Source organism: Channa argus, chromosome 6 (genome assembly GCF_033026475.1).
Source record: "Channa argus isolate prfri chromosome 6, Channa argus male v1.0, whole genome shotgun sequence".
Lineage (NCBI taxonomy): Eukaryota > Metazoa > Chordata > Actinopteri > Anabantiformes > Channidae > Channa > Channa argus.
In genome coordinates, this window is record NC_090202.1 from 26,213,180 (window position 1) to 26,225,037 (window position 11,858).

The 11,858-nt window shown below is 39.7% G+C and overlaps 1 protein-coding gene across 1 annotated transcript; it reads right to left on the bottom strand.

Annotated features, from left to right (window-relative positions):
- Positions 1-97: 97 nt before the first annotated feature.
- Positions 98-11,606, bottom strand: ercc2 (excision repair cross-complementation group 2). The gene is made up of 23 exons (XM_067506814.1): positions 11,449-11,606; positions 10,395-10,494; positions 9,387-9,464; positions 9,218-9,280; positions 8,946-9,059; positions 8,077-8,193; positions 6,893-7,009; positions 6,546-6,669; positions 6,297-6,393; positions 5,908-6,041; positions 5,644-5,812; positions 5,280-5,398; positions 5,069-5,138; positions 4,830-4,899; positions 4,538-4,639; positions 3,928-3,991; positions 3,631-3,752; positions 3,461-3,553; positions 3,165-3,237; positions 2,959-3,029; positions 2,140-2,283; positions 1,891-2,034; positions 98-1,280 (listed from the first exon to the last, which is right to left on the bottom strand). Exons 1-23 carry the CDS (start codon positions 11,451-11,453, stop codon positions 1,188-1,190), a joined length of 2,283 nt encoding a protein of 760 aa, XP_067362915.1. The 5' UTR covers positions 11,454-11,606; the 3' UTR covers positions 98-1,187.
- Positions 11,607-11,858: the final 252 nt, after the last annotated feature.

Below are 11,858 nucleotides of genomic sequence, written 5' to 3' on the forward strand. Positions count from 1 at the left end.
GGGTTTGACAGCAGTGTTTTCAGATATTTGCTGTATTTTTCCCCCCAGAATGTTTTAGCAAAATCACTACTTTTTCTCAAGAAAAACAGAAGACAAGTCAGCTGTTAAATACATTTATATTCCAAATTCCTGGTAGAAACAAATATTCAGTATAAAACACAAGTATGTACAGCTGCAGTAGTGATGTCTGTATGACAGACGCTAAATGTTCCACCCACAGATGGAAAAACATTTGCCAGTGCTGCTGTCAACGACTGCTCGTCTTACTTGAAACAACAGTTTTTTGGTACTAAAAGTAATACTGTTCATTTTCAACTATTCCCAAACATGATATGGATGATTTTTGAAGCATTACTTTGCATAAACTGAGTGACAGAAAGAACCTCAATCACACTTCTAGTGAGATTGTTAACATGACCTCAACATTAAGCTGTGTGTCTTATGAATTTACATAAGTGCACTTTAGGTTTGTGTCATTTAAAAACATGAATCTCTGTAATGACCGATGACGACACTGTTGAAGGTCTCAGACACTACAGATCTCTCCACACTTGGTAAAAGTTGGGGCTACTGATAGTCTTTGGATACTAAAACCAACAATGAACTGTAACATATGTGAATCCAGAACCTGACTGCTTATTGTTCTGTTGCATAAAACTCACTGTTGTCCAAAAACCATTAAACACACATCGTGATCACAGTGATCCCCGAAAAAAAAACCTTAAGGTCAGAGCAGCCTTCGTTATTTAACTGTGCTTTTGATAGTTTTCGGACAGCTGTGAAGTGCTACGACTGACAAATAAGCTTTGTTGGTTTAGTGTCTGTTTAGAATTTATTGTTAAACAGAGAGTTGCTCTAACTTAGAATACAGAAATGAATTTGGAGGAAAAAGATTTAACAGACCAATAAAAAAAATGCTCAACGAGAGACAGAAACCACTGAGTCGCACTTGATGGAGACCAGCTCAGATGTGATGCAATGACTCTGGCTCCTTATAAACTTTATGTAATCCGGATCAGTGGACCTGAGACGTGCTGCGGTACGAGCAGTCCTTTAGTTTAGCCAACATCAGTTTCAAATTAAATCTATTTTGTGTTTGCTTTGACTCCGTTCTGATGATGGCACAGTAACAAAGTTATGGTGATGATGGTTGCCATGGTGAAGACATTGCACTGTGTACGTCACCTTCAGGTCTGATGAGCGATCTGGGTGATTTTCTGCAGCATCTCCTCCGACTCCAGCTGCTCGAGTGTCAACAGAGACAGACCCAACTGGTCCTCCTAGACCCAGACAGAGGGGGGCCGTTATCAAAGATAATGATTTGGGTCAGATGAAAGAAAGGTGCCTGGTAACACTGCAAAGGGTCTACAGTTAATAACTGCAGGTAAATATGTTAGTCAGGGTAACTTATTTCTGCAGTGGGAGGTAGGTGGAAGCTGCACAGATCAGCTTTTACAGGAAAAGGATGTGAGCTGCTGTGTTGCTCTCGTGTTTTAGCCCCCGTTTACTTCTTTGAACAGTAGCTTTACAGAATTACCTTTTTTTTCTTATGCAAGTTCTGAAGCTCTTCAATCCCTGCTCAGTGCACACATACAGCAACTAACACTGTATGATGCGTGTAAATCAAGTCTTTTTCAGTCTATATTTGATTTGGAAATATAGAATTCAGAATTCAGTCAGAATTGGCTAATCAGTTTCTGCCATATTTAAACCATTACGTAAGCAAATTCTAAATAGTTCCAATGCCTGCACAGGTAATTTACAAACAGCTTTTTTCCTTCTGGAAAGAAAGGGGACACATTTTAAGGTCACTAGTTAGTTTCCCAGTAACTAGCCTTTTTCATGAAAACACCGGGAAAAGCACAGGCTTGATGCTGGTGTGAGTCGTACCTGTCGGAACGGCTGAGCCATCTGCCGCAGAAAATGCTTGGAGAGCTGAACGGCCTCATCAACCGTGAGATTCAGACTGCCGTCGTTTATGTGCTCCTGAATCCAGCGAGGAAGCTTCCCACGTTTGTCTGCTCGAGCATAACGCTGTGGACAGGAGAGGGAGTTACTTTCACCACTGTCTGATTCATAAACCATGGACATGGACAACGAAGGAGAAGCGGACGAACGCAGGGTAGAGACATCACACACCTTATCGGCAAAAATCATGAGCCCGTAGTCTGTCTTGCCTCTGATGGCTCGGCCCACACACTGAGCCGCATGACGCATGGCATCAAACGTTAGGAAGTCGTTCTCTCTGATCTGGAACTGATCCCGCAGGTACTCCAGCCGAGCCTGGAAGAGATGAGTATAAAACAGTGATTCTGTATTAAACAAAGGATTTATTCTGAAACACACAACTCAAAGACTGTTTCTCATTTTAAAGATCAGAGTAAGATAAAAATGAAAACACAAGCAATTGACATATTGCTAAAACATCTGGTTTTCACAGTAACTCAAATGGATTCAGGTCAAGGCAGCTTTTTGGAATGGTATTCAGTAGATTTACTGTAATGTTCATGATTGGGCAGCACTTTGCTGTCTGTAGTTTGCTGCTGTGGAGGGGAAGGTTAATGCACCCAGTTAATCAAGGTATCTGACAGGATCACGTCAGAGTGGATGCATCAAGCATCGAAGTAAATCTGCTACAGAACCACTTCACACAAAGAAAATCCTCTAGGACAGAACCCAGACCTAAGGCCAAATAAACTGCAACGACATCTGAGACACATTTACAGCAGCTGTCTTTAGAGTACGTCTGAGATGAAGAAGTTCTGTCTGGAAGAATTGTCCTAAATTGTCCTTTTTTTTGGTATGAGTGCAATATACAGCAAGTGCAGACCGTTCAGCATGAACTCCAGCATTATTAATTTAAGCACAGTGGCTCTACAACCTACATGAATCAGCTCACATTTAACACAATGTATTCTGAAGGGTTCACATACTTTTTCTTGCCCTGATAGTTCTCACCTTGAGGATGCGGCTCTGTGTGTAAACATAAGGGACTCCAAACATGATGACTGCCCGGCCAAAGTGGTGCACTGAAAAAAAACACCAGATATTTAGGTTTTTATAAAACCACATTTAAATTCACAGGTTTCATTCCTTTTGTAACTTTGTACTGCCTCCATATTTCCCCCTCCATCCTATTAAAATGCAGCATTTTGATTATTTACCGAAATCAATCCCTTCGGACACTTTCCCTCTGGCCACAGAGAGGAGGATGGCTCCCCTGCCGTTGTCACATGCCTGAGCAGAGACAGAAGTTTCAAACAATATGGGACTAACAGAACACCAGGAAAATAAAATACTACAATAAATCTGCTTGTATTACTGCTAAAGCTAAATAGAACAATCACCAGTATACGTCAGCATGATTTGGTTTGGCACCGACACCCGTCATTGATTTTATTCAAGTACAGTTATTTATGACTTGATTAATGAGTAGAAGGTAGGATAATCTGTCTCTGACCTCCTGGTATTTCTCCAGAGCCATGCTTGTCTCTGCAGCATCTTGGGTCTCAATGAAGATCAGCTTGTTTCTCTGGATGTTCTCCAAAATACCCTGCAAACAAACACGAAGAAACATTAGCAGACTTACAAGAACAGAAATAAAGAATACAACTTTGTTCAGATGCTCACCTGTTCATACCAAGACGCCACTATGTTCTCCATGTAGATATAGCTGGTGAAAAAAGCCACAATACCATCAGGAACAACGGCAGACATCTCCAGAAGTAGGTTGCCATAGTTACGGATCACAGCTGGAAAACAAAAGGTCATAATATTGTATTTTAACAAAGAATAACAGCTTTTAAGGAAAATCTGTGTGTTTATGTCAAAGCTATTTTCAACTAATATTTTTCTTTGATGGTTCCATCTGGTTTGCCTTTGGGTCATGATGGTCTGATAAATAATGCGCGAGACATTTCAACCCACCAAAGTCTTCTCTCGTCTCAAACTTTGAGCTCAGGGCCACCTGATCATTTCCTCTTCCAACGATCTATGAGAGACAAAACAGAAGGAGAAACACTCAGACCAGTTCCAACAAATCAACTGTATGATTTAAGGTGTGAATCAAGTATTTCACGTTACTTTTATTCCACTGCAGGGAAATGATGGATTTCATTTGCCACTAGATTTACTTAAGAGCTTACGTTACTTTCCAGATGTTTAGTACAAAATAAATGTTGTCTATGTTTAAAGCAGATGTCAATACAAAACATTTCAGATTTATGCAGAAGTTTTATTTATGTGGCACATACAAAATAATTCAGATCAATGCCATGAGATATAATTATTATGATTTAGGGACCCCGGCCCATTCCCACCCCCGGCTGTGCACCGGTAGAAATTGGGGACAATGATCCGCTGAAGCGACCCTGAACTCACAGGATAAGACAAAAGGACCAAAAAAAAGTTCTTGCACTTAAAATACTAAGTACTTAAATTTGGGGTGGTACTTCCACTTCTGTAGCAGTACGGTTTAAGCAGGTATTTGCACTTTTACTTGACTCCTGAGTTTGTGTATGTTGGTGTAGTTACACACTAGAGGACAGAGGCAGGTCCGTGCCAGCGTCATGGTAAAGGATGCCATAGTAACAGGGCGAAAGTCGAGGATTCTGGGATAGATTTCCAGTGGAGACAGAGTCTGAGGACAACAAACGGAATGAAAAGTGAGGTAAAAAGACATCAAGGAGTAATGTGTCATTGTAGAACAACGTAACTAAATAAAAAGGGAAAATCTTGTTGATTTGCATGTGTTAACCTTCTACCTTTGCATGAATTTACCCCGTGTCAATATAACAGGTTCAAAATGAGCAGAGATGTGTTTAACTTACCCCTGAAGTGATGATGACCGACTGAAATCTTTGAAAAACAGGTTTGATAGCTATAGACGGGTCCATGCAACTGGAAGAGGAATGAAAGGAACAAAGACAGATAATCAGAACAGTCCCATATTTATTTGTGTCATCTCTGACATTAACATATTTAATCAATCTTGCAGCACTGGTCCTCTGCTCCCAGTGAAACAGTGAATAGTTAAGAAGTTAAGTAGCTAGAAACCACCTGAACCCACCTGAAGTGCAGCACAGGGTTGGCGATGGTTGGGGTTCTGTCTTCAAAGGGTTCAATGATTATGGTAAAACCTAATACAGAGAGGGAGACTGTTATTCGATGGAAGAAAAATCTAAATCTGTTTTCCACCACACATCCTACTTAAATATATGTCTGTCACATTAAAATATTTTAATGGTGTCAGCGTCAGGGTGCAGTTTGTGTTTTAGGACCTTGGCTGTAGGTGCTGACCAGGGTAGCAAAGTTTGAGATAAGTGTAACAGCTGAGAAGTCAGCAATGTCTGCAATCTCCAGTGTTCGTAGTAATGACTGCAACCGCTCTGCACAAAACCTGGCAACAGAGAGCGGATGGATAAATGATTAAGTGATTAGGTAAAAAAAAAAAAAAAAAAAAGCATGTCAAGTGAGACAATGAACTGGAAGCTGCAAAAAAAACAAAACAAAGAAGCATAAGAATGAGAAAGAAAACAATAAATAACTACAGAGGAATAGGAAACTGAGCACACGGTCACTTCAGGCCACCTCTGATTTCAAGCAGAGAGGATTTTTCCGTGTGCTGCTGAGGACGTTACTGACCTTAGAGGCTTGCGGTCGATGCAGACTTTGTCAAAGATGTCTTTGAGGAACTGCGGGGCGCTCTCCTGCACGACATGTTGGACCCTCAGACGGGACTTCAGATACTCCAGGAAACGTCTCAAGAAGCCAACAAAGTGCTCGGCTGTGCGAATAGTACCAGGAACGGCCTCTGAGAAAAAGACGGAGCAGCTTTAGTCTGAACTATCACGCTGAGAAAGGGAAAAACCAAACACATCACTTTATTGTTGAAGCAGATGTCTGTACCTTGAAGAATTTCATCGGGCAACACTGGATTTGCGAGGTAGACGTCCGTTTCCCTGGCAACGTTGGCTTCCTTCAGCCCCTCCACCAATCTCCTGTACTCCTCCTTCAGCTTTGCGGAGTCCGTCTCCTTTATCCTATCAGAGGCAAGCAGGAATAACAGAGAGAAGCTGGTGTGCAACATGAAGGACCTGAAGACCTTGTGCAGGCCTGACACGGTATCTGCATTTCGTGGATTATATACTGTCCCCCGTGATGTAGTGGCTAAAATGGTAAAAGTAGACCAGCCTGCATGTAAACACATCGCCGTCGTGTCCACACGTCGTATGATGAATCCATAACATCACTGCTGTGATGGGCCGTACGTTGCAGACACATTAAAATTCTCTTACTTGTGTATGGTGTTCTGAAGTGTGTCCACATTGTTCTGGCAGCGGTCCAGCGTTCTTCTGGTGATGTTCACGCTCATGGAGTCGATACAAACGTTGTCTGAAATGAGAAACAGAAACAGTGGTAGCAGAGATGAAATGGAAAGAATAACGACACTTTTCTGACTAAGACCAAATCCAAACAGTTATATTTATCAATGTGCTACACTGATAATACATGTATTTAACACTGCACTCAGGTCAGTTCCCCACCTATATTATGAGCCTCATCAAACACCACTACAGATTTCTTGGCCAGCTCTTTGGACACCAGGTCAGCTATCTTAGGGTCCAGCAGGTAGTGGTAGCTGTACACCACGATGTTGGCATGCAGGATCTGAGGAAACAGAAATTAATCAATTTAATAAATGAGAAAATGAAAACCACCTTTCATGATGTTTTTCCGCCTTCTACTGTAATAAAACAAAGTATTAATTCTAATATTTTGTCCTCAAAAAGTGCATTTCTTCAACTCCCCAACTGTAAATCCATCCAGTTTTGATTTTCCCATATTACTTGTTCACACCTGGTTGCATACTTAAGTCTGTAGTACAACGTACTGAGTAGCGGGCCAGATAGTAAGGACACCAGCCTTTTCTCCTGCCAAAGTCCTTCAGATCATCGAGGTTGTAGATGCCAGCAGGAAGAGGCACCTGTCGGCCAACGGCATCAAACTCCTGCACAAACAAACCAATACTGAGCTCAGGTTAAACAGAAAATCACCTATTTTAATAAAAATCTTTCAGGTTTGGTCCCTTTTAGGAAAAAGCCAAACATTTGATGGTGGCTTCTAAAAAGTAAAATATTTCTGCTTCTCTTTGATTTATCGTCATATTACAAATATCTGTGTTTGGGATTATGTCTAATCTAGGTATATGACACACTACAGACAAAATGAAGATAAAACAATGAATCCTAATTCATTCCCATTTCTCTAATCTACGTCATAGATTTTTTTTTGGTTTCTTTGTTGATGAGTTGGTCCAGGAGGAATATCTAATATCCATCTTTTGTTTGAGTTACTGCAACTGTCCTCTTGGGGCTCTAGCTTTTCTCACACTCAATCCGCTCAAAGTTTTCAGTTTGTGTGTGTAACGTTATTGCGCAGTGGATCTGACTGATGAAGTGCATGTTTATCAGTGTGCGTAAAACAATTACAGGACTTGTGAAGCCAAAACTGAACAGCTGAAAGGTTTAGGACAATGTGGTTGTTTACCTTTTTGTATAATGGGCCAGCATAGAAGATTAGCCAATAATGGATTAATAACTCAATAACCCTTAATTAATAACCATTATTAATAACCCTAATTAATAACCCTTAGCCAATAATATAAATAGCCCTAAATCGATAGAACCTTTGTGAAACTCATAATATTCTGCTGCATTATTGACTTAATACATCATAACTTCACAATAGTTTTTAGGATACATGAACCTATGTCCCAAAATAAATTTAATACAGTACACATTGAGTATTTGTAACTGAGGAATGTGAATCAAATGTGACATGTGTACATTTTCATTTTACATAGCCATGATAAAATACTGTGGCTCTGCCCTGGGACACTACTGCACAAATCTCATTATTTTTACCAAAATTACTTTAAAGCTGATTATATCAACAGTTTGCAAGTCATAATTCATATTTATAGTGACAGAACTCACCAAAACAGGAGAGGATGTGTTTTGTTTTGTTAAAAAAGTTTTCCTCAACCAACTCTGCTGAATTCATGTCACTTCTCACCTCGTAGAAGCGACACACTGGTTGGTTGGGGTCGCTGTGGCGTTGCGCACGTATGTATGATGCTGTCAGACTGTGGCACTTCCCATCAACCTCCTTACCGAAGCGCAGAGAGCTCACCTGGAGACAAGCAGAGGATCCTCATTAGCCAAAGTCAACAAGAATTTATTTAAACCTGTAGGCACCGAGAAGCTCAGCTCGGTGCCTACAGATGCTGTCTCCATCAGTATTAAACATGTATTTCGATGCAATTTACACAAGAAAAAAATTGCCTCCAGGCAAGATAACTAACTCCAAGCACTCAAGTGTACAATTATATTTTAAAAAGCCTTTTAGGCTAAGATATCAAAAGATACACCCTTATGTACCAACACACGTTATGTATGTATGTTACTGGAGCACGGCTGAAGAACTAAGAAATTACATCATGTCTCTCCTCCTCTTTCTCTCTGCTGGCTTTCAGCTTTGCCCTTGGAGTTTGGCTGGTAAACATAAGTTAGAAACATGCACTGTATATTGGCCAAGAATTGTCAGAGAAATGCAGCCATTAGTACAACAATAAATAAAAAATAAACTTCACCTTCTAGCTACTACTGTATCTACTGTACTATCGGGGAGACGTCAATTCTTTATGAGGGGCTGGAGAACTTGTGGCTTTGAGCATCTTAAACAACAGCCAAGGCCAAATGGCTTAATACCTGGCCATGATTCTCATTTTGTAAAGCACAGCAGTTCCCGGCCTCCATATTCTCCATAAAAAGTCTTTAGGTTTAGCCTAATACATAAAGGCCACAAGGGCTATGAGTGTTAGTGTGGTCATGTTTTGCCCTTGTTTCTTTGTGAGGTCTAGATGTAATAGCAGGTGTTTGTACCTCTGGGTGGATGCAGAGGTTTTTTCTAGACGAAAGGGCCAAAGCCAGGAAGTTGTTGTTCTCTCCAGTTTCTTTTGAATAAAACTCCATCAGCTTCCTCAGCTCCTCCACAACCTGATCAGACAAAAATTTGTAGAAGTTTAAATGCATCAAAGTATCTCCCTATTTGGTGCTGTGTGCTTTTAAAGTACAACTAAAATTATTGAGCAGCAGTGGAAAGTTAGGCAGGATAAACTAGACTTCTGCAACATCGTTTCATTTGAGTGATTTACCTTCTCGATCTCAGGAACTGTTCTGGAGCAGTATATTAACTTGGTCACATCCAAAGGAAAGGCCTGAGAGAGAGAGAAAGAGAGTGAGAGGAGGAATCGAACAGAGTCCTAGTGTGGCATTGGCTGATGAAAGTTCAATCTGAAAGAGAAAAATAGTTCCTAAACTCACCCTTTGGTAGGCAACAATGAGAGACAGCAGAGAGATGGTCTTCCCTGTTCCGGATGGCATCTCAAGGACTCCATGTCCCTGAACATAACCAGAAGGGGGCAGCAAGAAAACACACAAAGTTACCACTATCAAAAGAGGTTCACAGGTGATGTAGCAGAAAACAAAATCTGATTACTACTGAAAACACTGGATGAACTGTGTAGGAATGACATAGAAATTTGATTTATGAACAAACTACTTTAGGACTTTAAACATATTTGTAGACCTGGCTTCATTTTCATTAGTTTACAAGTCAAAAAAAAGGTTTAGAGATGATTTTACAGTAAGTGTTTGTGTTGCATGCATTTGTGTTTGAAAACAAGTAGCAGACATATGTGGACAACTGTGGCACTCAGTGTCTTGCCCAGAGAAACTTTGACACGTTGCCAGGAGATTAGGGAATCAAACCACAGACCTTGTGGACTTCTGCTCCACCAACTGAGCTACAACCACCTACATCTGCTATTCACATGATGCTACTTGTGAACAGAACTCACAAAAAGTTAGGGTTATTGGACTTTCATGTGAAAGTTATAAAAAATGTAAAAAGTTCATGCTACAGTGATATTATATTATGAAGTAGGGCATTTAGGTGGAAGCATGCATTACTAATTTCTTCATCTCAAACACCTTATTGAAACAAAAGCTGGTGGTGGGTATACCACGAGAAAAAAATGTCAGTGTCTCAATAACTTGTCAATTGTCAAAATGTGACTGCGTAATGAAGAGGACTATTTAAATACAAATTGTCACTGAACCAGAACAGTTAGTGGTACATTCATGGATTATACATGACAAATCACGTTTTGACGTTTGCGGTTTATCGGCTTGTCAGAGAACGGCGTGTTGTGCAATAAGTACTGAAACATTGAACAGTTGGACATGTGCATTCAAACATTTTGGGGAGGTATCTTGTTTTATCATTTCTGCAACCTGTAGAATAAACTGAAGAACATTAACAGCACCCACTTTGGCATCCAGTGTCCTCTTCAGCTCCAGCATGTAGGAGTACTGCTCAGGGTAGATGTAGTCATAAGGAAAATACACCAACAGACCCTCAATGTTGAGCCTGGAATAAAACAATGTGTGACATGTTGCAAATTCATAGAAGGATGATCGTCTGCCTCAATATATCAGAATGTATTTAACATTTTAAAAGCACATAGAATTCAGTGTAATATCTGTCTCACCAAGCAGAAGTATAAATAGCTAATTAATAAGGGAGCCACAGACTTTGGTGTTAAGTTTTTTTGTTTTTGATAAACCTCTAATTTTTGTGTGACTATTACTTAAAATTATTACAGTGTACATCATATTTATGTCCCAATTTTATGGCTATAGATTATTAATTCCTAACAATATAACAATTATTTTAAAATGGATGGGCAAATGTGTGGATGAATAAACCCATTAATTAAAATATATTTACGGTTGAATCATGACTCAGGGTCACTATGAATGAAAAAAGCAAACAACAAACCGACAACAGTAGAAACCTGCTGAATGGAATAAAGGGAACTTAAATAAACTAACACATACAACACAGGGTTAGAACAATATTAACGTTACTGAAGATTTTCCAGTTAGTTTTCTGTGCACCAAGACATTTCAAATGCAGAATTACTTTTTACTAAAAAATTGTAGTTTACATGATGTAGTACATAAATGTAGTTTAATACATATGAGACTGAAAGCAATGTTTTAAGGAGACTGCAAGTAACGCTACTCCGTATCTTCAGCTAACGTTACATCAACTACTACACAGCTACGAAGCTAAGCTAATTTGGACGCTGGTTATGTCATTTATATCTATTTAAACGTGCACACAGACTGACATTTAAAAAATAAGCTGAATAAATTCTTGCTTTTAATGTCTGCAGTAATTAAATCTTATCTTCACCTAGCTGAATGATGGTATATGGTAACGGTATATCAGCTAACTTAATGCAGACGAGCTAGCACTGACAACGCGTTACCCGCTAAGATAGCCGTTTTTTACGCAGGTCCTAAAATAAACACTCACTTCATTTTTGTAGAAAGTGTAGCGGACACTCCACTTCTCAAACAGTTACCTCTGATAAAACTAAATATTCATTTAAAAACTCGAAACTGTAACAGTGCCCTAAGGGAAGCTGCTGCTGCTTCTTCTTCTTTTCCTTAATTTTTTTTCTTTTCTTCTTCTGTTGTTATTTGGCACGTTAAACGCACCCGCGCCTATTACCGCCACCCACAGGTTTAAATATGTAAGTCAGTTCTCTCAATCAGCATTGGGCCAAATCCGCTCGAAGGAAATATGTCGAGGGATGTACAGTCATGCGCAAAAGTAAGTACCCCCTTGTTTTGAACCGGTAATGAGTAAAACAACGGTGTTTTTATCAAATAATTGGCTGTTACAAATCTTTTTAATAGGAAATTATGTTAATTACTGTATTT